The sequence below is a fragment of the Cornus florida genome, unplaced genomic scaffold (genome assembly GCF_030987335.1).
Source record: "Cornus florida cultivar Cherokee Brave unplaced genomic scaffold, ASM3098733v1 CherokeeBrave_3.0.0_Hap2_Chr08, whole genome shotgun sequence".
In the NCBI taxonomy this organism is placed as follows: domain Eukaryota; kingdom Viridiplantae; phylum Streptophyta; class Magnoliopsida; order Cornales; family Cornaceae; genus Cornus; species Cornus florida.
The window spans coordinates 20986296-21012616 of record NW_026775578.1 but is presented as its reverse complement, the minus strand read 5'-3'; the positions used below and the strand labels follow the sequence as shown (position 1 = coordinate 21012616).

The window sequence follows — 26321 nt, the reverse complement described above, 5'->3', positions numbered from 1 at the left end:
TAGTAATTAACAATGGTCAGACATTTAATTCAATCCGTGAGGAAGAAGCTTTGAATTTCTAAAGTTGACCCTGATGGTCAAAGTTGGAAGAGAACTTTCTTGAGAGTCCAGGGTCTGACTATCAAACCACTAGGACTTTTAAGGGCTTTCAATGCACTATGTGAAAACAGGGTTTCTGGGATTTGCATATCTTTTTTACTGTTAATATAACTTGAATTTCTTGGAAACTCTATGAGATAACTGTCCCAAAGGGTTTTAGGCCTTCCATTCATGGGGCTCTAGACTTCTTATACTACTTGTAAAAAATACATAGACAAAGGCTCTTTAAGTTCCTAAAAGTTTCAAAGCAAGTTCCTGAAAGCAATAGTTTACACACCATATTACCAAAGAAAAGGATCAACTTTCTAGGGTGTACCCCATTCAGTAGGGTAAAGTGCCATTCCAAATGTGGTTTCATAAATATAAACACCTACAGTATTTGACATGTTTCTTTCACAAAAACCTTGGAGAATCACCTAAATTATGAAGCAAAAGCAGTTGCTTTTAAATGGCTCATCATTATCAATATTTTGACTTGGTACTTGCACTTAAAACCTACTGGACAAGGCTTCACTAGATATAAATGAACCAAGCTCCTACAATGGTTTTGGTGTATGTTAATAATAATAAAAGAGGAGAGAGAGGGGGAGAGATAGAGAGAGAGTGAATTAGGTACTTGAAAAAGCCACAACTAACAACTTTGCCTCAAGATGTAAGGTTCCCAGTAAAAATAGCCTAACTTAAGAAGTAAAGCAAATCAACTAACTTATGAATGGCCCATATGCCGGCAACAAGTGATCAAAATTCAAAATACAGTTCTACTATTATATTTTGTTCCTCTCAAGAACATTATATATCAATTGCACAATCTAGTGCTTACAGAAGCATCCAAATTGATTGAGCACTGGCATAACACCATCTGAACTGATGTGATCATGAGCTAAAAAGAAACGCGATAAAGGTCCACAACTATAGTATATATGTAAAGGGGTCCACCAAGATTCACACACATTTGATACAAATTTTCCAAACTCAGTAGGAATGAATGAACTTACGATGCCAGAACTGCACGCTGCTTGTGCCCAATGAATGCCTGGCGAAGTTCTTTATACCCACTCCTGTAATGCTCCAATGCAAAGCATAGCTGCCGTATAGCCTCTTTCTTCTCCTCAGCCCTATCGGAGATCACCACACTCTGCCTATCCACCTCTTTCTCAAGCTCTACCACTTTCAAGTTTAGTTCATCTGCTAACTTCCGTGAACTTTCAGATCCAGCAACCAAGTCCACATATTTTACCTGCATTTGATGCAGATTCCCCTCCAGTTGTTCCATCTGCTTGTCTCGCGAATTCATTTCTGCGATGAGTGTCTGTAAATTGGCATTGATCCCATCTTTCTCCGCCATTAGCATATCATATTTCAATTTAAGTTCGTCAAGATTTTTATTCAAGGTTTCCACAAATGCACCTCTCCCATAGAGTTCGTTCTTTAAACGTTCAATGTCACCCTGCAAATCTCTCTCTTGGGCTTCATACTGACATTTCATTTCCATTTTATCAGTTTCATGTTGCCTGAGCTCACTTTCCAAGGATTGTTTTTGCAGTTCCTGTTCTTCAATTCTTGCCCATAAGAGAGCTATTTGCTCTGACAAACTAGAAATGTCAGATTGGAAATTTGCTTTCTCTAGAGAGAAGTTTATTCGAGTATCGCCTAATGCAGCAATCAAGTCCTTGATCTCTTGATCACGGTCTGATACATCAGCTATGTAGCTCAAAATTCTCTCCTCCAGCTCCAAAACCTGTCTTTTCTCTGCATCAAGTTTGGCCTCCAACAGAGTTACATCCTTCTGAGCTAATTCAAGCTGACCTTGCAATTTATGAGTCGCTTCAAAGATTTCATTGGAAAGTCCATGCTTCAATTTTGAAAGCTCCTCTTCTGAATCCTTAAGCTTTTCTCTAGTTAATTTCAGCTCTTCCACCAATGTCCCAACCTTGCAACTGGAGTCTGAGACCTTCTTTTCTAAGTCAGCAACTTGCTTTTGTAAATCTAGCACCCTTCCTTTTTCCATTTCAATGTCTGCCTCTCTCATTGTGATATCATTCTGTGTGGAGTCCAGCTGAGCCCGTAAATTATCCATTAGCACAGTCACAGATTCATTCTTTTTTAGCTCATCCTTCAACCTGACAATCTCTTCTTCTGAAAACTGAAGCTTTTTATTTGAAATTCTCAATTCTTCTTCGTATTCAGTGATTTGCCTAAGCAACATTTCATAGCCCCCACTTTCCCTTACTTTTGACATGCCATATTTCTTCTCTTCCTTGGTCACCTGGACCTTCTCCATGCCTGGAAGCTCCATCTCCTGTTCAACAGATATTTCATGCAGCCCTCTGTCATCACTGTTCACAGGTGGTCCGGAATAGTTTATAGATGAGTTAAAAGATTCTGAATCAGAGTCTGATGATGGTGATGATGAAGATTGAGGACTTCCCTTTAATGAAAGATCAGAGCTACTGCCACCAGAATTCACAGATAAATCAAAACCAACAGCTTGCTGTCCAGACTTGTGCCCGACCAACTTGTGATCAGGAGTATAAAATGGAGAGGCTTGGTCAGAGAAGGGATGACCAGACTTGTGCCCAACGAACCTGTGATCAGCAGTTAGAAATGGTGAGCCTTGTTCAGAGAAGGGATCACCAGACTTGTGCACAACCAGCTTGTTCTCAGGAGTAAGAAATGGAGAGGCTTGGTCAGAGAAGGGATCAGAAATGCCAGAACTCTGCATTTGGATTACAGATGTAATGTTCTTACGTAATTCTCCAGTCAAAAGATCATAGCGCTCAGCCAATGCCTGATACATTCGGTAAAATTCCTCAACAAGAGCAACCAACTCTGGCCTCTTCTCATAATACATCTCAGCCTTCTTTGCAAAAGAATCTCCATCCTCTTCAATCAACTTTCGCATATGTTGAACACTCTGATCCACCTCTGTATTAAAAAAATAAAAAAAATAAAAAAAAAGAGTCAAAAATTGGGTGTAACAATGTGGTGATCTAGGAAATTTGAAAGGCCATTATTTTTGTGTCAATCCCCTCAAACTAGCTAAGAAATATAGCCAATCAAATTATCAAATGAGACCTAAGAATGCAGCAAACCAGCAATATATTATTAGGCAATGGAAGATAATAAACAACATAAAACTGTAAACTAAGCTGCTCACCCCCACGATTTTCTGCAAGCCATTTAGAACTATTGGAACTAATGTAACTGTCCCACCACCGTGAATGTGATGTCTTCAACTCTACAGTCTTCATATTAGAACTTAAACTGACCTGAAATAGCCTATAAAGAGTAACATATAGCTTAGTTTAGTTGCATAACAAACTTTTCAAAATGGCAATCATAATTTAAATTATCAATGTGATTATTCCCATGATACAATTTTTTACCAGAAAACGACATGTACACCAAAGGTAATGAACAGATTTTTGAAATCTGAAAAAACACAAACTCTAAAAGGATTAATGATGAAAATAAAAGTTATGTTTCTTCTTGATTATCCGCAGGAAAAATCAAAGGATGATCTTAGATAACTTTGATTCAAGATGCTCTTCCAATCAGAAGTTTGCATCACTCAAGAGTGTTTTCTTATAAACAATAGTTGCACTTGTATATACTTCACCCAGGAAAGATATAACTGAAAATAAGAAGTAGAAATGCACACAGGTATGACCATTAACTGAGAAGAAATGTATAATTAATGCCTTCGTTAATTTTAGAATAGTATTTCTCATGGCTCCCCAACATTTATATGGTTTTATTATATACATTTATATTAATATAATATAGTAGTATCCAGATCCAGTAGTTATGGGACCAGCTTAAGCAGTTTACATGGTAAGAAGTTACAAATCATTTGGTTTTGCATGAACTATATTTTCAAATTTGCCTGGAAGAAATTTATGGCAAAGCCTGAACCTTTTAAGGCCCTTTAAACATCCAAATACTTTGATATTTCACCAATGCAATCCCCTTGATCAGGACCATATCATTGTTTCATTGCTTCAATCTTGCCAGATGTCACATTAAAATTGCAGAACTTATAAACACATATAATCAAAATAATACACCTAGGGACTGCTTGTATACCAATACGTCCGGGTTTGCAAGAGGCTAATACACAGGCACCACTACTTGGTTCAGAAATCAGAATGTTTGTCTGCTTGCAGGTATAAGCATAATCTATACAATCATGCACATGTCACAGTTGAAATGTACACAAAAGGCATTATCAAATTGGGGTGCAAATTTTTCTAAACATGCCTGATCTCACAAATTCAAACAAATGTTTGAGTGGGCTAAGTTATGCCTTCTTTTGGTTTATCTAATTATCTAAGCAAAGTGTTACATATGCCACTAGCAAATGACCGGTTTTAAGAAGGCTTTACCACCCAAACACCATGCAGGCACACAGGCGAGAGCAGAAAATTTGTGTAAACATTTTACAAACATCTAAACGCCTGAAAATAAAGAAAAAAATAAATTTCACAAAATGTTTCAAGATCAAACAAACAGAGATTTTCTAGTCTTTTGAAAATCTCAGATGTATGAAAGAATGATAACCATCAGACACAATCTAATGGCAGTATTGGTTGCTTTTTTCAGGTGATTAAATGAGCATAGAGTTAAGCATCCAGTAACCAAAGTGTCCAATTCTTTAGATCAATTTGAAACAAACAGATTTGAAAAGAAAATAAACCGACCTTATCAAATCCCTAATCCAAAATAATAATAATAATAATAATAATAATAATAATAATTAATAAATAAATAAATAATATCTAAGAGGGAAAACAAACCACATAGAACACAACAGATCTTCTTCATGTATATTTCTTTGTTGTTGTATTAGCAATTAACACATTAATTAGTCGATTAATTGTTTCAAGATGAGAGAGAGAGCATGAAAAGGCACATAACGTAACAATTGCAAATGAAGAGATTAAAGCAACATTTGATTTCAATTAAAGTAAACTAGAACAACACGAAATCATACTCTGACAAAATCAAGAACGATTAAGCAGTAAACAACATACGAATTCATATTACAGGCTGAAAACGAATCATCAATTCTCATTTCGAACAGAGATCTAACACATAAATCAACCAAAATCGAGCAAATAATCAATTCTTGAGAACCAATCGAAGAACAAAGAAATAAAAGAAGAAGAAGAAGATCAGTTGACCTACCTTCGATTTGCAGTGTGAAAGTTGAGAGATCAGAGACCAAAGTTGTGGAATAATAGCAGAAGAGCAGAGGATTGAAGAGAGAAGCAAACGGATAAGGGCTAGGCGAGGAAGAGAGAGAAGCTCTGAAGACAAGAAGAAAAGGTCGATAGAGAAAACACAGAGTTATGGTCTCACGACTCTCACCACACCACACACTAACTTGGGGTCGAATAAAAAGCTCCAATTTTGGGGCCTCGTGTTCCCGCCTTTTCTCTACATATTTCCTAATACCGAAAACACCCTCCACATTCAAATTTTTAAGTTTTCCTATTAAAAAGTAGTAGCAAAATTTGACTTACCAAATTACCCTCATTTGATCATTAACCATTTTTTATGATAAAAAAATTCAAAATAAGTCTTATTTTAATATGTAAAACCATCATATTCTATCTAACAAACTTGGTGATCTTATATTTTTAAAAGTAGTTCTTTGTATTTTTTTTCTTTTTTAAATATTCTATGCATAATAGGCACATACAATGTGCACGAGGAGACGGCTGATTAATTGTTTTACTTTTTAGCAAAAGGGTTTTAGCATTAATAATATTTTTTTCATTTCTTTTACTAGTAGTTTTTTTTTTTCTGGTTAATGTGTTTATAGATTAGTTTTTTTTTTTTTTTTTCGTTAAATGTGTATGTAGATTTTTTGTAAAATATAATTGAGTTTTTGACATGGTTCGCAGTATCGGTTACGGTTGCGGTATAACGGACTCAGGCAAAATCAGACCGATATGAATCGCATATCGAACGATACTATAAACCATGATTTTTGAAGATGCAATAATAGAATAGGTTTGTGGTGGGTCACCTCTGATCCAAACCCGTCTTATAAAGGAAAATTCCTTCACAAATTCATCATTTATCCCATTCTTGTCATGGACAGGTTGGGTTTTGATTATCCTAATATGCATAGTTTTGGGGAGAAATCCAAAACAAATTATAGATTAATATTTTTAATGGATGTGGCAATACAAATATATGCTTAATATATACATTAATTTCTTAAATATTGTAATTGAAAACTTTGAAAATAAATGATAAAGGAAAAGACTGATAATAAATTAATTGTTGATATATTTTTCTGTAATAAGAAAGATTTTTATTTATTTTTACCACCTTTCCAAACATGTCTTTGTCATACAAGACTGGATTATATCAACATTATATAATATGTAATAAAGTTTTTTTCCCAATGTCAATGTGTATATAAGCAGTTAAAAAACATTTTTGTGTTAATTTCAGTTCTACTAAGCTTTATAGAAATATTAGATAAGAATACAATTACCAACAATTGTGTAATTCATTGATATCTTTCTAATTCTCAAAGTATGACTGTGCAAGTTACTTGTTAAAAAATAATAAATAAATTCAGTAACTGAAATGAATTATTGAGGTTATTTTGGGTATTTGACTTATAAAATGAATTGTTGAGTTGGCGGGTTTACTGGTTTATAATTTTACACAATGTTTTGCTGACTCAGCACTCGATAATCACGCTTTAGTGGGGCCCAGGCCGACCTACTAGTACAACTAACCATAACTATTGGCGGGAGGAATACGATGTTTGAATTTTGGAGTTAAGTATTTGTTTGCTCCCGCCCACCATATTATGTGTTTATTTCTAAAATAAAAAATTGTAAGAGTCTGTTTGGATTGATAGGAACAGACAAAAATAAAAAGGATTTTGATTTTTGTTTGTTTTAGAAAAAATGGAGGAAAATGGTAACCCTTAAGCAAGACTACGGTCGGTCTGTTTGGTATAAATTTTGTTTTTGATATTTTTATTTTTGTAGTGAATAGTAAAAAATAAGTTTGATAAAAAATATTTTGTTTTGCACAATATCAAAACATTCGGTGAATAGTGATCAAAAATCGAAATACCAATTTGGTATTCTTACACATTTCAGCACTGTAGCAACGCGTAATATAACGGCGAACAGAAAATTTTTGGCCTTGCTTGGTTTTATTCTCTCAAAATTGTTTTCAATAACAGTTTTTAGAGAATAAGAACAGAGAATAGAGAACAGTGTTTTTTTTTTTTTGTTTTTCAACCTGCTTGGTTGGGAAAATTACGAAACAATTTTCGGAGAACAAAAACTTACAAAACTGATTGGTTAAAAATAGTTTTATGAAAATAAAGAATATTGCATATCACTCATTTATTTTTTATTTATTTCTTAGATTTATTATAAAATTTAGATGTGGATTACTCTTAAATATTTTCAAATTAACAAAAATGCACTAAAAATGAAAAAAGACTTCTGTCATGGGGCTTCTTTCATTCATAAGATTACATGAATTCAATGTCTACATACATAAACCATCTCATCACAGGAATTCTGGGTTTCTTTCATTCATAACATTACATTAATTCAATGTTTACGTACATAAACTATCTCACTTCTCATACAAACTTAAAAGACATGGAAAAAAATGAAATATATGATTTTATTTGGATAAACATCATCTAGATCAAATTTGAATGAACATCACTTGTAAAGGTATGTGATTCTATCCCATGAGACTTTGCTTCGTAGAAGTTAATTGCATTCGGTCCTTGACTCGTGCTAGCATTCCCCTCACCAACAACATCATCTTCTTCTTCATACTCCATAAAAAAGCAACCAACTAGTGCATTTTGACTAATAAAATTATGAATCGTGCAACAAGCGGTTACCTACAATTACAAAAATAAATGAATCAGTTGATTTCATTAGACAAAATAAGTCAAAGACAATAATGTATAAATACTTTCTATACTTTGTACAAGACTTATAAGAGTTAATGTAGAAGTAGAGAATTAAGGTTCACATAGGAAAAATAAAAAAATAAATCAAAGACAATAATGTATAAATACTTTCTATATTTTGTACAAGACTTATAAGAGTTTATGTAGAAGTAGAGAATTAAGGTTCACATAGGAAAAGTAAAGAGAGGACATCTAAAATTATCTAGACAAATTAATTTAATTCAAACCCCATTACAATTATTGGTAAGAATGTCAATTTTCAAAAAAAAAAAAAAAAAAAAAAAAGAAGCTACAATTAGCTATTTAATATATAGTCTAAATTAAAGTAAATCTATTTAATATTCAATCTAAATTAGCTATTTGAAAACAAAATAGGGCAGCAATGCTCATATATCATACATTAGCTCTAAATTAGCTATTATACAATAACAGAGTCAACTCTCCATAATTTGATTCTCTCACTACCCTCCCCACAATTCAATCTTCAAACTCAACTTCGCGAATACTAGGATTCTCAGGAAACAATTAAATATGCAATTCACTCATCAATGGTCTCACTTTTTTTTCCTCACCAATGATCTTACAGTCCAAATCCGCAAATAGGTTGTGAAGGGGATGGTGTGTATGACCCAATATAGCACGAACCTCTTGCAAGCAAATATCACATATACATTTAACACATGTATATATATATATATATATAGTCATAGCATTCTCCAAGAGTTCTTTATTCACAATTTCTCTGTTCACGAGATGTTTTTAATTGTAGATTTCAAATCCCTGTTCTTGTGGTGCTGGCCAGGTTGAGACTCTCAATCGTGCCCATATAGTCAAAGAATGTCCAATAGTGCCAATGATGTCTGGGCATAGAAGTCTACGGTACCCTATTCCAATCAACACCCGGTACCGTCTCTTAGATCAGGTATGTAACTGTATCATACCAATCAATAAAAAAATCATTTTAATCAATCTTGAAATTTCAACAAAAACAACAAGTTGGCCCAATCCGTTAGTTGATGGTTAACTCCATCAAAATAATTTTTTGCAATGTAAAATTAAATTTACATAGATGAAGTAAAAGTAACATGTGGTCAGACAAAATTAATCCCAAAAATATAATTGAAATACCTCAAGCTTTTAACATAAAGTTGTCTCCTCTCTCTTTCCTCCAAATCCCTAAATTGAAAACCAAATCCCTAAACTGAAAATAAAATCCACAACAAAACTCACATAACCAACAAAAACCCATCAATATTTCCCAAAATAAATTAGAAATAAAATTAAAACAAAAGCTTCTCAATAATCACAACAGCAATTAATATAATGGATAAAAACTGAAAAAAAGTTCTAGAAATTTTAACCCACAAAAATACCAATACAAATGCAAAGAGAGACTGAGAGAGAGAGATTGAAGGATTACCTGAAGAAAGAGAGCTTGAAGAACCAGATCCACCCATCTCTTTGTATAAATAACGATCTTTAAGAGCCAGATCTACCTTCTCTTAGTTGCAGAGTGGTTGAAGAGAGAGAAGATGCCGTTGCAGAGAGGTTTAAGAGAGAGAAGATGGGTTGTAGAGAGGTTGAAGAGAGAGAAGATGGATGTGTTGCAGAGCTTGTGTTATAAACAAGATCAGGCAGAAAGGTTGAAGAGAAAGAAGATGCATTGCAGAAAGGTTGAAGAGAGAGAAGATGGATGCTGCGTTAGAAACGATGCGAGGGTAGCGTCAGTTTTTAAGTGGAGAAGTGTTCTCTGTGTTTTCTATTGAGTCTTCAAGCAATGCTGAAAATTCTGAAAACTACCTTAAGCTGTTCTCTAAAAACCAACACTATGAAAACACAATTTTATAAAAACTGTTTTCCAAAAATAGGCCCAAGCAGAATTGAAACAAGTGTTTTCTGTTTTGCGCAACTCCCAAAACAGGGAGTTCAATTCCAAGCAGGGCCTTATTTTTTTAAAAAAAAATTAAATAACTTTTTTAAGCTAACCATTATATTTTTCAAACTTGTAATATCTTTTTACTAAACATATATTTATGTTTTTACTTCCAAAAATCTTATAACAAATTAATGTTACCAGATATGCTATCAATTAATATTCAAATTACTCTACAACAAAACAATTATTTTATTTCGAATTAAAGTAAAATGCGTACCAAATGGTAAATTTCTTATCCAGGAAAAGGGCAAAAACGATATGAAAAATAATAATTAACTGTAATGCCCATGTTATTACAATAGTAAATTTGTTGTATTGCTATCATCACTCACAAAATAAAACAAATTTTTTTATCCACCCAAAGTTTCCAACAGATGAAAGAAGTCAACCTAATACATAATTAAATGGATTGACAAATTCAAGTGGAGGCCGCCATGGGAGATGAGGTGGTGAAAATGACAAAAACACCCTCGAAGAGGCACTATGTGGCTTTGTGCTTGTTCACGGGATGGGTGGGGGAGGGTGGTGCTGGTACAAAATCAGATGCCTCATGGAGAATGTCAGCCTTGTCTGAGAACGAGCAGGTTCTCTCTCTAGGTTTTGCTTATTTTTGTAGTGAATAGTGAAAAAATAAGTTTGGTAAAAAAAATGCGCACTCCTGCGTATCAGTGTAACCATGTAGATAAAGGATTCAATTACTTATTGGGGATGCAAATGAACTAATTATACAACACTAGCTCGATTTGATAAGAATTTGGTTCTTGTTTATTTATTTATTTGTTGAATAAATAAGTTTAGCTTAAACTTAAAATTAATAAATCTCACGCGAGTTAAGTTCACGTTTGAACTCAAATGCTCATATTTTGATTTGATTTGAGTTTTAAATCAAATTCAAGTTGTTAGTCAAGTTGAGTTTAAGCACGGTTAGAATCTTTCTTCTTCTTTGTTTTTTTTTTTTTTTTTCTCCTTAATTTCTTGAACTTAACTTGCGTGTCAATTTTATCTGAGTTCATCATGTGTATGACTTTCATTTTGGAATGGGAATGGGACGCTATATCATTTTATCATATGATTCCTCACGAGGTAATGTTTGGATTGTCTTACTTAATTTATAGCTATGCTAGTAAGAAAGAATGTCATTATAATTAAAGAATACTTATACTATGTTTAGTTGTATGGAACTGCTCTTAACTTGATTCCTAAATTATAAAATATGGGATTTGGCTTGATGTAAAAGGACGACTCTGATGTTTATGTCTTGGAAAGTGACCACAGCCCATTTTTCTATCTTTGGCTTGTTTGTTAAGGATGTGATGAACTTCCATTCAATGAAATTACAATTTCTTTTTTTTTGTTCATGAAATCTTGGACTTTAGATTGGATGTTTTGGATGCAAGGTTCAGTGATTAGGTGGGGTTCAAACCAAGTGTTAACATTTTTTTTTTTTTATAAAAGAAATCTCCAAAATACCCTAAACACGCCCTTTAAAACTAAAATCAACATTTTTATTTTGTTTTAAAGGTATTTTAAGTATTTTGATTTTCAAATTGATAAAATACCCTTATTTGTTCAATTTGAAAATTGAGTTTTTATTTATTTTTTTATTTTTTTTATACTTTATCCTTAGGTTAATTTTATTGACACTCCTTCAAGTTTAGCCAAATATCACATTAAAATATCTCTCGAAAATTATTATCACTCACACCCCAAATCACCTTAATTTTGTCATAAACACCGTCAAAATGGGTGTGAAATAACATTTTATCCTCGTCTTTTAATATAAAAAATGATAACTGTATAAGGACAAAATTTTCTCCGTTAATTATCCAACTATACCAACATAATTATCTATATATATATATGAAGAATTAAGAATTAGTGTGTGTATGTATGTATATATATATATATACTGTATATATGAAGAATTCGTGTGTGTAATGAATAATTAGTGTGTGTTTGTGTGTGTGTGTGTGAAGAATTAGTGTATGTGAATAATTAAGCGATCTAACTAACAGGCTAGTGGTCTAGCGGTATCAGACTCTTACCTTTTAAAGGGAGATCAGGAATTCAAGTTTCGGTGGAGGCATGTGTGTGTGAGTACAATTAAGTAAAAAAAAAAAAATTTAAGCGATCTATTTTCTAAGTTTTATTTATTTTTTGGATTTTAACGAATTTCTTGTAAAATTATACATATGTATCTATACACATATATTTGAGCGGGTGTTTTGGTTACTTAACATGAATCCAATGGGGAGTAGAAATGTTATTTTATACATCAAACACCCTTAGTAAGTCAACACAAAGTCAAAGGGCTAATAATTTATTTTTACATGTAAAAATTTATTTGACATATCTAAAGAGTAACTTTTGGGATGTGAGTAAAAAACGGACTTAACATCTATAATGTGAGTGATAATTATTTTCGAAAGGTATTTCGATATAATATTTAGCTAAACTTGAGGGGTGTTAGTATAATTAATCCACTCTCCGACCAATTCTTAAACTAGTTTATGTAACTTTTTCCCTCACATGGTTTATTGGTGGATCCAGGGTGGGCTCGAGTGTGCTCAAGTCAACCCAAAATTAAAAGAATTTTTTATTATAGTAAATTTTAGCCCATCCCGATTTTTTATATATATATTTTTTATTATTATTTCTAGTATTAGCCCAACCAAAAAAATTATTACTTGTATTATCACACTTTCTTGATCCGCTGTTTCATCAGTTAGTACTTGACTTAAGAGTCTTTCCTAAGAAATTATTAAATAATTCAAGATTATAAATTACTAGATAGCTCCTTTCAATAATAATTCAAAATTATAAATTACTTAATAGTTGAATCCAATGGTTTCTTTTGTAACAATTTTTTTTTGACTTTAATGGGTTTAGTACTGCATCCAACTCATAAAGTTTAGTACTGTATTCGGGTTGGAAAGTTGATGTTTGACAACTTGTATAATTGAGGACCATTGAACACAAATGTGAGTGGTGGGATGAAATTCTTTGTCAAAATGAAAGGTACATTTTTGGACTCGTTTTAATTAATTAAATTACATGGTTGTGAATGGATATGCAATGCCTCATTGCCATTATAAAGCTACATTTTTGGACTAGTTTGAATTAATTAAATTATATGGTTGTGAATGGATATGCAATGCCGCATTGCCATTAAAAAGCTACATTTTTTTGACTAGTTTGAAATAATTAAATTACACGGTTGTGAATGGATATGCAAATGCCACATTGTCATTACAAAGGACTTCTTGCACATTGTTACATGTGAGATTTGGGAGTTGAAGTATGTATAAATGGGTAGATATGCACAAAGTCAGAGTCAGAAATTAAATTCAGAGGATACAGTGTTAAAAGAAAAAAAAAATCAATAATCACGATAATAAATATATATGCCATAAATTAAGAGACAAATAAGAAAAATTACTCAAAATAATATGTCAATCAATGAGTAATTTAAGAAAAATAATAGTTAAAAAAAATTTTAAAATGAGAGAATTTTGAAAGGGAAAAAAATTGGAGTTTGATTAAAAAAGGAAAATTTGTTTTGTTTTTTTAAAGGAAATTAAACGAATTTAAAGAGTAAAAAATAGAAGAAATACAAAATTTTTAGGGGGGACATTGCACGAATTATTTCATATATACATGTAAAATATATATAAATTTAGTATATATATTATAATAAGCGGGGCTAGGCCAAGGGGCACGTGCTTCCCTGGCATTGGCTCCGTCCCTGGTATGCAACATTATCCAATAGTTTAAATTTTTGGATAAATAAACAAACGCCCACTAATTACAATTAGTATCAGAGCCAAACACAATTCTTAATTCATTCGACGTCACGCCAAGGGCCCGATCCAGAGATCGTCCGAGTCTGGACTGGGTACGCAAGGTGGCCCGATTGCAATGCGGGCAGAGAATGTTATAAGTGAAACTTGTCCCATATCAAATTTAAATAAGAGTTGAAGTGCGTTTAAATAAATAAGTATATAACACTACCCACTAATTTAATATTTTGAATAGATAGGTAAACACCCTTCCACGTCATGTTGGGTCTCATGTACAAATTAGAATATTCTAATGACCATCATCTAATCCCAATCAGGACCACAACACAATTAACAACCAAGTTAAGAAAAGGAGACGAGGAAGAAAAAATGATAAAAATACCCTTAACGCCACACTTTGTCCTTGTACTCGGAGCCAGTGAGGGAGGGTGGTGCTGGTAAATCAATATTACAACATACTACATCACATTATAACACCTGCATAACTCATTTAATACTCTAACAACACATTTTCATCACAGATATGAATGGCACTCATACACAAATGTGTAACTCTTGTCCACCACACATGTCCACAACCAATATAAGATAAGGTTTATATCCGACTTAATTACACGAATATTTCATATATGAAAATGAGGTTCGGTAAAACTAGAGGAAAAAAGGCCGGAGGCGGAGGGTAGGTCGAGAAAATGACAAAAATACCCTTGACGCCACACTTTGTCCTTGTACATGGCGCCGGTGAGGGAGGGTGGTGCTGGTACAAAACCAGATGCCTCCTAGAGAATTCTGGCTACAAAGTCTCGTGCCCTGACCTCAAAAGTTCCGGTACCGATCGATCTGACCCCAATACAATTATTTCTTTTGAGGACTACAATCAGCCACTCATGGACTTCATTTCAGCCTTGCCTGATAACGAACAGGTTCTATATCTCTATGCATGCATAAAAGTTATATAGTTTTTGTTAAACACCATGGCTAGCTTGCATTATTAGTTCATGATCTCACATGCTCACAAGCTTCATTTAAAAACTTTCCATCAAAAACTCGAATCTTAAGTTCATGTCTTCTCATATATACAGGTAATTTTGGTGGGGCACAGTAGTGGAGGACTCAATGTAACGGAGGCAATTCACAAGTTTGCAGAAAAGATCAGCTTAGCAGTCTATGTCACAGCCAATATGCTCCGACTTGGGTTTTGGACTGACAAAGATGTCAAAGACGTAATTATATATATATATATATATATATATATATATTGGAAAAAACACACACCCCCTTTATCCTCTTCAGCGAAATCTTTTTTCAGAACTTCGCCGGCCTCATTTCTGCAGTTTGGGTGAATAGTTTTTATTTTATTGTATATTTTATTTTATTTTATTTTTTTCTTTTTATTGTTTTACAGACAACGCCTGATTTATCTGAATTCGGCGATGTATGTGACTACGAATTTGGATTGGGACCTGATCAACCTCCGACCAGTGTTATTGTTAAGTAAGAATTTCAACGTGAGATCAATTATCATATGAGCCCCATGGAGGTAATTCTGTAATTTTTTTGTTGTCCACAGCTTTCTATATATTTGTCATCCAATTAATATAATTATGTATATGTTACATGAGGTTATGATATATGTCTGTTTCCTCCAGCTTGGTTTCAGTTCCTAACAAGGGACAATACCGGCCTCTTCTCATTCTACTATACAAACTCCCAATTTATTCAATAATATTGAACTTGACTTTCTTAAAACTAAAAATAAAAACGATATAATAAATAAAACAATAAAAAGAAAAACAACAATTCATATAATAGGTCTACTATTAAACAATCCATAATTAAGTATAAAATACTTTCACCATGATTTATCGAGTTGATTAATTTAAATATTAATATTGTACTTCTTCTCTATGATTTTTTTACAATATAGTGAAATTAAGGAAAAAACTTGTCTTAGGCCGCATAAGCAGGGCTTTTCTTATGATGTTGATATGGACCAACAACAACATGACAAGTGTAAAAAAAAATTAAAAAATTAAATCAGAATCATTCTGATCTTTTCATGAGTCATCCAAAAAAGAAAGAATTTTCTCTCACGCGTGTGAAACTTGGTAGCGGGCTCTCTTTCTTTTTAACTCACAATTTTTTCTCTCTTCTCACCAAATTTCCACTGATGCCCATCATCTCTTCAATTTTGAAACCCTAATATTAATCATTTCTTCCACCAACGGACCTCCACCATCGTTTTCCGGTCTTCACTACTTGCCACCTCCTCCTTTCCCAAATCATATATAATATTTTAGAGCACCCAATTAATAAATACGCATAACTCTAGTAGCATCCAAAATTTTGAGATTTATCACCACCTATTATAATATGAGGTTAAATTGATTTCTTTAAACTTCATTGATAATTGAAGTCTTACAATTATGATTAATTTAGCATACTCGAGCTAATTGTTTAGCTTCTTCTATGGATTGCAATATGAAGGATTTGGAATAGAAAATCTCAAACACATGAGGGAAAAAAATATTTCCTTTTGGATGATCAGAAAAAAAATCTAAACAATTTTTATTAATTAATTAAAAAAGTTTTTAACACATGTCATATTTTTATTGACCCATATTAAAAGAAAATTCCTACTTGCACAGCTTGAGGTGAGCATTGTTGTGAAATTAATGGACACATGAGATATATACAGGATATTAAAGTTAAAAAATCAATAAAATCTATTATCTCTCTCTTGTGTGTGTGAGAGAGAGAAATATAGAACATCATGATCATTTTAACCACTCTTAACATTCTACTACAAAGGATTTGACCAATTACAATTGAAGAATGTTTTGTGTGCAATGATTCTATTAATTAATCGATTCAATTTACCTCTTTTATGATTATTAATTGTTAGACAGTAATTTTTTTTTTTCTTTCTTTTTTTCTGAATGGTTCCGTACAGGATTCCACTTTAGCTGCCATGCTTGTAAGGCCGGCACCATGTCGAGCCTTACAATCTGCTCGATTTTTGGAGGGACCTAACGTAGATAAAGTGCGTCGAGTTTACATCAAAACAACGTATGATCGAGTTATCAAACAAGGGCAACAAGATGCGATGATAAATAGGTGGCCACCTTCCGATGTTTATGTCCTGGAAACTGATCATAGTCCATTTTTCTCCGCGCCTTTTCTTCTCTCCGGCTTGCTTGTTAAGGCTGCAATGGACTTCCAGTCTCTCATCTTATAGCTAAATAGTGCATTGGAATTTGCTGTTTATTTCATGAATAAATTAAATCTCAGCAGCGATATGTATAATATTTTCTATTTTATAAATAAAATTCAGTTCCGTACCAAATGGCCTATTAGCTCAGCTGGTTAGAGCGTCGTGCTAATAACGCGAAGGTCGCAGGTTCGAGACCTGCATGGGCCAAATATTTTTTAAATGCCTTTTTCTCAACAATATGTTGCTGGGCCTAGATTCTTGTTGTATCTTTAGTTATTATCGGGCTAGGCCTTGTCTCTAGCTTGGACCTGGACTCTTGTTGTATCTATAGTTTGTCCTGGTTCTGGCTAACTGTGATAAGCCCATCTATGGAATTGCAGAACAGAAAGATATGTGAACGACCACTCCGGCGCTCGCTTCCGATGGCCACCACGTCGGCAAAATTCAAAAGCTAGAAGGTGGAGCCTCTACGTACCACCATGAAGGAGACATCGGCAGCGATGGAGAGGGTGAAGAAGATGAGAGAGAACTCAGAGAATACAGATATTGAAGAGAAGGGTAAAAACACGAACACCTGTTTAGTCGGTTTTTTCGGGTGAACCGTAGTAGTCAAAATTAGCATTTTCCTTCTTTAAAAGGACAATCGACGTTAGAAAATATATATAACATCTCGAATAGCATGAAATGGATTTTATTTTTTAAAAATATGTAATATACAACCAAATAATGTATTTATTAATTCACTACGCAACAAGATGGCAAATTAATTACTTATCATTTTGCATGAAGACCATCAAATCCTTAATGTTAAATTAAAGAAAACCACTAATGCACCATTATAATTGCAATTTTTTTTATAATTTATTTGTAAGGAAAAACTATATTTAAGTAAAGTTAGGAGTCTTAAAAATAATAAATTAGTATATTTTAAAATTTATTCTCCACTTTGCTTGAATTAAGCAAAAAGATTGCATATGCATTGAGAACCACCACTTTGTTATTGAGAACTCCTAGTTAATAATAATAATAATAATAGAGTAAATGTATTGAAATTTAAGATTTTATTTTATTTTTAAATTGAACGTAATAGACAATTATGAACATGTGTTTTTACTATATATTTTCACATGTTATGTATTTATTTTTTACCGATATGATATTTAAAATGAGAATTTAAATTATAAACATCGAGATATATACACGTGTATAGTGAAAATCGATTAATCAAGTATTTTTTATTTTAATTGAAAATGACAATTCAGTACCCTCCAATGCCGTATCAAAATTGATGTCAATAGATTATATTGACTAAATGATATCCATCGACAATGTTTAATGCTTAGGCTGATAAATGTAACTTATAAAATCCATGGCAATGATGGCAGATATATTGTTGAATCGATTTTCTTTTCAAGGGAAGAGAGTCATTAGCAGGGTGACAAATTACAGCACAATACGATATAAGCGAATTTGAATTAATTTTAAATGGGTTCGGGTTATAAACGGATTGACACGATTAATCTGTTTACTTTAATAGTGTCAGATTAATGTTGAGGATTCCTGACATGATTATTAAATAGGTTTAGTTTATATTTACTTACTTATTAAAATACCCTTAGATCAACATGATACGATTATAACCCACGAAACTAATTACCGCTCCTGGTCATTAATGATAAGTTTAAAAAATAAAACTTTTCTCAAAAACTATCCTAAATAGCGTTAATAATCCTAAATAACAAAGTTGTATGGTTCCATCACCCACTTCTTGTGAGTAAGGGTGACAATTTTTTACGCTCCGTTAATAACAGATATGGGAACAATTTTTATACTGTCGAGGCAGGCATGGGGTAAGGGTTCATATACATATTCGTCGGCCCCGCTCTGCTAAGCATATAATTATATATATATATATATATATATATATATATATATATAAATTTATTTTACCGACTTACCCAGTTATTCATTTTTTATAATCCTAATTTCTTAAACTTATGCATGAATTGAGCAGCGCATCAAAGGAAGACAGAGAGTCAAAACTCAAAAACCAAACTCTCGACCTCAATCTCTCTCTCCTTCACCAGTCTCTCTTTCTCTTTCTCAGGTAGATTCACGAAGATCTATTCTTCTTCAGTTCTTTTTCTCCCTTCTTTATACTTACATATATATATATATATATATATATATATATTATATTATATTTTATAATTTATTTGATTTATTCTTCTCAGGCAGAGGGATTAGTCTATTCTTCGTTTTCTTCTGTTCGGACTAGTCAACCAAGAAAATTGTGGAAGATAAAGGGGACACCAAATCACTTTTTGAGCTAAGAAAATTGAAAAAAAAAAAATTGTTAGCCGGGCGGGCACGGGGCACAATATTTCCCAAAGGGGTGGGAATGGATATGAAAATTCAACCCGTTGCAGGGCACGGGGCGGACATGGACTTGCCAAAAATTAAACGAGGCGAAGCAAAATTTAGGGAAACTCGCTTTAAACCCGCCCTGTTGCCATACCTACTTGTGAGAGTGTTGACTCGAATTTTTCCTAATCTTTTTTTCCAAAATAAAAAGAAAAACAAAAAACTAGTGGCTAAGGGTATTATAGTAAACACCTCCATCAAGTGTCAACTCAAGTTGTCACACCCGAAACGTTTTCCTTCACGCAAAAAAGGATAGGTTTTGAAAAGCGTTGAAGCAACGAAGTTTTGACTTCATTATTAGCCTAACATTGTTATTAAAACCGTCCAATAAAAATTCGCCACTTCCACTTCCACTTCCACTTCCACTTCCCAAAAACAATTCATTTATCAGGCAGTTATAGACCAATAAAAATTCGCCACGTCCACTTCCCAAAAACAATTCATTTATCTGGCAGTTATAGACCAATAAAAATTCGCCACGTTCACTTCCCAAAAACAATTCATTTCTCAGGCGGTTATAAACGTGGAAACAATTCATTCTTAAATTCTCTCTCGAACTAGTTCTCACGGACCTCCATTCCTGCTATCTCTTCAAGGTAAGAAACAGCTAATCCCATTCTAACCCTAATATACATCTTCCTTACCTATGTATTATATATTATATATGTGTATGTGTTATATATATATATATATATGTTTTTGTGAATACAAAACTATTGTGATGTGTGAAATTCGTTAAAGCTTCGATTTTTTATCTACAGATTTTCTACTGTATTTCGCAATTTGAGCTAATGTCCGTATATATGGTTTCCTTTATGAGACGCATCTTGTTCGGTTTGCAATTTGTTCTATCACAGCGTAGAATTTTAGAATTTGTATCGGATCTAGGGTTTCAGTTTTATGCATTTTAGCATCATTGAAAACATCGACGGGTGGGCTATTATAGATTTTGTGATGCCTATTGTTTATGTAATGATTCCCGGTTGTATTGCGCAAGTGGTGTGTTTTTAAATTCTAATAATTTATTGTATTAATGTTCCGTAATGTTTTTTTTTTTTTTTGGGGAAAGTTCAAGCAAAGTCACTCAAACCCACAATCCCTAGCAGAGCTGGCTTGGACACTTAACCTCCCCCTTGGGGAGGAGAGATCATACCATCTGGGCTAATGCCCATTGGTAATGTTCCATAATGTTCTTCTGGAGCTTCTCTAAATTTATTTTGTTGGGGTTGTGTTTGTGCTTTCATACCATCTGGGCTATTTTGGTGGGGTTATGTTTGTGAGGACTGGGCTTTGCTTGGTCAAGGCGTATTTGGTTGTTTATAAAGGGCAAATTTCTGTCTTGTGCCACTTTTTGTTGCAATGATTTGTCATATCGATGGGTAACAAATTCAGATAGCTAATATCCATTTCATTCGACTAGTTTTAGCGACCTCATTGTGTTTGTTATTGTTAAGTTTTTTCACTTATCAACATTTTCGAAGCTTTCCAACTATTGCGAACTTACAATAAGGAGAGTTGAAAAACACATCAATATTTTACCAATTGCTCTACCCCGTTGAAAGGGGCTTCTATATGTTAGGAAAATCATGCACATGGCAAAGAAGTTGCTAAAGTTATGCGACCACATGAATCTTGATCCTGCTCGTTGGGAAAATCTCTTTATATTTGTTTGTAGTTTGCTTAGTCTTCTTGAACGACCACATCAATAGAACCAAATTAAAAACTATAAGCAATTATTCAAAGCATAGTTTTCAAAATCTTGATTTCTCATCATTATACATATATAACTGAAGGTAATATATTAAAATTTGCATGTATAGGTGGAACTGACATTATTTTTGCCATGACCTGCAGCTTTGCCAGTCTGATCTTCATGAATTCAAGGAGCACTGTTGCATCCACTATTTCCTGTAAATCGGGAAATAAGAACACTTTCTTCTTCTGGATTTTGGTTTGCTTGTTCCCAAGATTCCTTGGAATTCCCATCACATACGTGAATTTCCTGTTGTTTAAGGCCATTGTCAGGTGTCCTAAATCATCAGTTCGCTTCTTGGAGTCTTCCAGGGATATCCATCTATTGTAGTGAAGAACTTTAAAAATCCATTTACTGCATTCCCCCCTCATTTGATATTTAGCAAAATGGTTTCCTCTCAGTTCTCTAATTTGACTGGGGCCCCCACACAAAAATCATTCAAGAGGCAGGTGTTTCTACCAGTTGGACCGCCTGATGTTCTTTTAGTGGATCATGTCGAGTTGGACTTTGATGATGTGTTTGGTCCTGCACCAGCTCAAACACTTGAAGATATGAGTTCTGAGAATTCCAGAAATTTGCCTGCTGCATGTGAAAATGAATTATTATATGATGACGCTGCAGTAATTTACAGCCGATCCCAGTCGTTGGTGGGCCCCACAACCTATGTTAGTAAATCGTTGAAGCATAGCAAGCTCACTTTACGTGAGACGGGGGATTCGCTGGAACTTGTGGAGGGAACCAGCGAAGGTGCACTGGAAGCTCAGGAAGCTGCTTTAGACAGTGCCTTTGAAAAATTTGTTGTTCATGTTGATAGTAATTCTCTGAAGTGCGAGAGGGTAGGGCTTGAAGATTTTGAAGTTTTGAAGGTTGTGGGCCAAGGTGCATTTGCAAAAGTGTATCAAGTGAGGAAGCGAGGTTCTTCAGAAATATTTGCAATGAAGGTCATGCGCAAGGATAAGATTATGGACAAAAACCATGCGGAATATATGAAAGCTGAGAGGGATATTTTAACAACAGTCGATCATCCTTTCATCGTGCAGCTCAGATACTCATTCCAAGTAATGATTTACCTAATGACCTCAACATGAAGAAATATTTGAATATTTTCAGTTTTCTTTTGTTCAACAATTTTTCATGTTTTCAATAGTGTTACTTATTGAAATTCAGGATTATATTCAAGTTACAATAACAAATGTTGATCTTAGATCTTTGCCTGGTGCAACACCGTTTAAGATTTGAGTTATTCCTGTTGTGCAGACCAAATATAGACTATACCTCGTGCTTGACTTTGTCAATGGCGGTCACCTTTTCTTTCAACTGTATCGCCAAGGGCTATTTAGGTAATGCAGTTTACCAGCCATTGTGTTTCTGGGAATGCTTGGAGAACATTGATGTGTGAACTTTTTTAACAATTCTTTCAGGGAGGATTTGGCACGGATATACGCCGCTGAGATGGTTTCCGCTGTTGCTCATCTCCATGCAAATGGCATAATGCACCGGGATCTCAAACCTGAAAATATTCTTTTGGATGCAGATGGACATGTAAAAACCCTTCTCTCTGCGCGTGCGTGTGTGTGTGTGTGGGGGGGGGGGGGGGGGGGGGGGGGTGGTTTTGTGGGTTTCATGTCTATGTGTGTGTTGGTGTGGGGTGCACATGAGCATTGACCTCCCCTGTCATAAAATCTGTCAGTCTTGTCCACTGATGTCATGCTTGAAAAAATCTAAAAATTCAATTTTGCCCTTAGAACGCTTCAAAAGACATTTCTATCCATATGTTGTCAGTTCACACCTTCGTTAAACTTACAACCCTAACAGGGGAGGTCAGTGGTATTTTTGAAACCATAGGAGAGGACCTTGTTATTTAGGCATTCTACAGACCCTAGATTCAATGAAGGTTACAAAGCCTTAAAACCAGAACACTGAAAGAAAAAAACCAGACTGCCGCTGATCTTAACTCAAAAAGACCTTATCCTGATAGTTGGGATATCTTCATAAAACCCCTCCACATTTCTTCTTTATTTAGAATGATGCTTTCATCAAATCTTTGCCAAATATATCTTATGTCAAAACTTCAATCTTTATTTCTTTCAGCCCTCCTCTTGTTCTTTTTTGGCACCTTTAACATGAACTAAATCACTCCAATGGATATTTGTTATAAATAGGCAAACCATCTTGGAAAACTTCCCAAGATTCTTTCAATGTTGCACATGTATGTATTTTTACATGTTCACCTGAATTCACAAACAAACTTCTTACATGCCATTTTTCCATGCTGTGTGATATGATTGATTCTAGGCAATGTTGACTGATTTTGGCCTGGCAAAGCAATTTGTTGAGGATACAAGATCCAACTCTTTGTGTGGAACTTTAGAATATATGTCGCCGGAAATTGTTCTTGGGAAAGGTCATGATAAGGCTGCAGATTGGTGGAGTGTAGGAATTCTACTGTATGAGATGCTTACTGGAAAGGTGAGTTTTTTTTCCCCCTGATCCATTTTAATTGACTTGTGAGTGTAAGCATCTCCTTCAATAGTTCTTCTTTTGCTCATCAACTTGTGCTTATGTCATCTCTAAGCTTATTTTCAAGAGACTGAAAAGTGAAAAGTTTGTTTATTAATGTTCCAATTTTAAATTCGGTGACCTGGCTTAACAAAACTTGGCCATCTTATTGGCCTAGTGACACTTTTAGAAGCAAATCAATGTGAGGCTTCTTGCAGGGTTTCGGAAGTGTGATTTGCTAACGCATGCACTTCTGGTTTCATGTTTAGTGATAACTTGCTGTATGTTGATAGCTTAAACTATCTTGTAATTGCTTTTCCATGTGTGGATGGTTTAGATTTTTTTAATGGTACTGTAGATATTTCTTTGTTGAAGGTATCCTGAATTATCTAATGATGGTATAGGTTTCTGCCTGTGCAATTAATGTGGATACTTCCTCATTCTTAGCCCTGGTCCTCCTCCCCTCTTTACTTCTCCGGTTGCTGAATATAAAAATAAATGAAACTAAACTTTTGAGTGTTCGCTAACTCTTGAGTGTAGGAATTATGCATTTTTGGTATATGCCTGGACTTGGGGGGTGTCGTCCCATGGGAAAACAATTGCAGATGCAACCACGAATCAAATCAGATTAAAATATTCAGCTGTCAACAGATAAAACATTTCCAGAATGTTACTTACCGGGAAAAAAAAAAAAAAAAAAAATTCCAGAATGTCGACCGCAAACGAAGGATGGCCAGGCCCTGTTTCCCAGGCTTAGGTTACCTGGAAAACAAGAACCTTACCGAAAATGTCAAATCCTTAGTACAACCTAAGTTTGAAGGCATAATACTTAGGATGTGCTGACCGTTTCTTTTTCTTAACTCATGTGAGCAACCAAATGCTAGATTAGGTTTTGTTGTGCTGAAGTTTTACCTTTAGATGAAGACAAAAGACGATTTTGGCTTTCATCAGGAAGAGTTGTAGTAAGTAGTAAGTATGTGCTTGAAACATGAGTTTCTCTGAGGATATGCCTCGAATTCCAATGGATGGTGTCTTTGGTTTTTTTTTTTGTGTGGCGGGGGTGGGGGGTGGGGCGGGGCGTGGAGATGGTCAGATCCTTAAACTATTCATGAATTGACAATTTGGCGACTCAATATAATTTATTTATTTATTTTTGAAACAGTTCAGAGGTCTTTCCTTGGTTATTTAATTTACAGAAAACACAATTAGTCATATTTTTTTTTTTTTTAACTATTACCTTTTTTTATTATTAATTTCTGTACAGGCACCTTTCACTGGTGGGAATCGGCAGAAAATCCAGCAGAAGATTATAAAGGACAAGATCAAGCTGCCAACATTTTTGTCAAGTGAAGCACATTCATTACTGAGAGGAGTAATTTTTTTATTTTTATTTTCTTCTAATTTTTATTTCCTTAATGAGCATCATGATCAGATTTTTTGTTGGGGTGGTGAAGACTCTAGTCACTCTGGAAAATACATGGAGATGTGCTTCCCTGCACATTATAATTTATAAATCCATGATGCAGCTGGCTGGCTGGTTGCAAGTTGCTAACTCCAGATAGAGGGATCAATTTAAAGGCTCTATATACTCGATGTAAACCTTGGTAGATATAAAATTGTTGTGGAGTTGAACTCATCTTTTGCATGGGTCATGAACTTAAGTATGTTTGTTGGTAGTCATGACATTTTGGTGGTTGTTAACCACAGTCAATGTTCTGTATTGCATCTGGGCCTGTAGCCAGGCTGGTATAGCTAAAAAGGCATGGTATTTCGTGATGTATTGCAATTTTTTACCTTTTTGGTTCTTCATGAATGAGTAATAGGAAAATGAGAATAAAGAAAATTTTTTCCTCACCAGTTACTGCAGAAAGAAGCGAGCAAGCGCCTTGGCTCTGGACCTGGTGGAAGTGAGGAGATAAAAGGCCACAAGTGGTTCAGATCGATCAACTGGAAGAAACTGGATGCTCGGGAGATTCAGCCGAGCTTTCTCCCAGAAGTTGCTGGAAAACAATGCATTGCCAACTTTGAGGAGTGCTGGACCAACATGCCGCTGCTGGATTCTCCGGCTGCTAGTCCAAAATGTAGTGACAACCCCTTCAAGGGGTTCACTTATGTAAGGCCTGCAGCTCCTTTTCTGCAGAGGAATGATTCATATAACTAAACACCTTGGCTGATGGATCACAAGGTTTAGACATTTGCACCCAGTAATTGGTTTTGCCCAGTTCAGCAAATCCATATTGAATTTTGTAATTTCTTAGGTCAGGTCATGCTAAAGATTGTATTGAGGAATGATTTCTTTCCAATCAGGATCCTTTAAGTTACTAACTTGTAACTTAAATATTTAAATACAATCTTTTTAATATCCCTCTTCTTAAATGATAATCTCTTTGATGTTTCCTTTTCTTTATTCTCATGTGCGCGTGCGTGCGTGTGTGTTTTTGGGGGAAGTAGGTGTGTGTGTGTGTTCTTTCTTCTCATGTTCCTTTTTATGACTGGTCTGGGCAAGAAGCCTCGTGTGAGGGAGAAAATCCTCCTCCACACCTTATCCCACATGAATAGCTATTTCAATATCACTATGATATGTTGATCTGACCCAAGTTTTCTACTTCCCCCAAACAGTC

General features: G+C 34.3%; 2 protein-coding genes, 1 long non-coding RNA gene, 1 other non-coding gene and 1 pseudogene across 5 annotated transcripts; 3 read left to right on the top strand and 2 right to left on the bottom strand.

The window, feature by feature from the left end:
* Nucleotides 1–839: 839 nt before the first annotated feature.
* LOC132270695 (protein NETWORKED 4A-like) lies at nt 840–5463 on the bottom strand. The gene is made up of 3 exons (XM_059771881.1): nt 5287–5463; nt 3257–3378; nt 840–3024 (listed from the first exon to the last, which is right to left on the bottom strand). Exons 2-3 carry the CDS (start codon nt 3348–3350, stop codon nt 1091–1093), a joined length of 2028 nt encoding a protein of 675 aa, XP_059627864.1. The 5' UTR covers nt 3351–3378; nt 5287–5463; the 3' UTR covers nt 840–1090.
* Nucleotides 5464–7567: 2104 nt separating this feature from the next.
* On the bottom strand, nt 7568–9980 carry LOC132270694 (uncharacterized). Of its 2 annotated transcripts, XR_009469562.1 has the most exons (3): nt 9495–9960; nt 9203–9275; nt 7568–8002 (listed from the first exon to the last, which is right to left on the bottom strand). It is a non-coding gene; the product is annotated as an uncharacterized LOC132270694 (long non-coding RNA). The 2 variants fall into 2 exon arrangements; XR_009469561.1 differs by lacking the exon at nt 9203–9275 and having other exon boundaries at nt 9495–9980.
* Nucleotides 9981–14355: 4375 nt separating this feature from the next.
* LOC132270693 (methylesterase 17-like) lies at nt 14356–17157 on the top strand (annotated as a pseudogene).
* TRNAI-AAU (transfer RNA isoleucine (anticodon AAU)) lies at nt 17158–17231 on the top strand. Its single transcript has one exon. It is a non-coding gene; the product is annotated as a tRNA-Ile (tRNA).
* Nucleotides 17232–19897: 2666 nt separating this feature from the next.
* LOC132270692 (serine/threonine-protein kinase AtPK2/AtPK19-like) lies at nt 19898–26107 on the top strand. Its single transcript, XM_059771879.1, has 7 exons — nt 19898–20044; nt 21303–22259; nt 22459–22541; nt 22623–22743; nt 23497–23670; nt 24965–25072; nt 25559–26107. Exons 2-7 carry the CDS (start codon nt 21588–21590, stop codon nt 25859–25861), a joined length of 1461 nt encoding a protein of 486 aa, XP_059627862.1. The 5' UTR covers nt 19898–20044; nt 21303–21587; the 3' UTR covers nt 25862–26107.
* The last annotated feature ends 214 nt before the right edge of the window (nt 26108–26321 follow it).

Bases quoted from the DNA above. Each gene is read 5' to 3' on its own strand.
- LOC132270695 (XM_059771881.1), bottom strand. From the start codon at position 3,350: ATGAAGACTGTAGAGTTGAAGACATCACATTCACGGTGGTGGGACAGT. The intron at 3,025-3,256 runs GTGAGCAGCTTA...TTTTTAATACAG, and splicing joins GCTTGCAGAAAATCGTGGGG to AGGTGGATCAGAGTGTTCAA.
- LOC132270692 (XM_059771879.1), top strand. From the start codon at position 21,588: ATGGTTTCCTCTCAGTTCTCTAATTTGACTGGGGCCCCCACACAAAAA. The intron at 22,542-22,622 runs GTAATGCAGTTT...CAATTCTTTCAG, and splicing joins TATCGCCAAGGGCTATTTAG to GGAGGATTTGGCACGGATAT. The intron at 25,073-25,558 runs GTAATTTTTTTA...TTTCCTCACCAG, and splicing joins CACATTCATTACTGAGAGGA to TTACTGCAGAAAGAAGCGAG.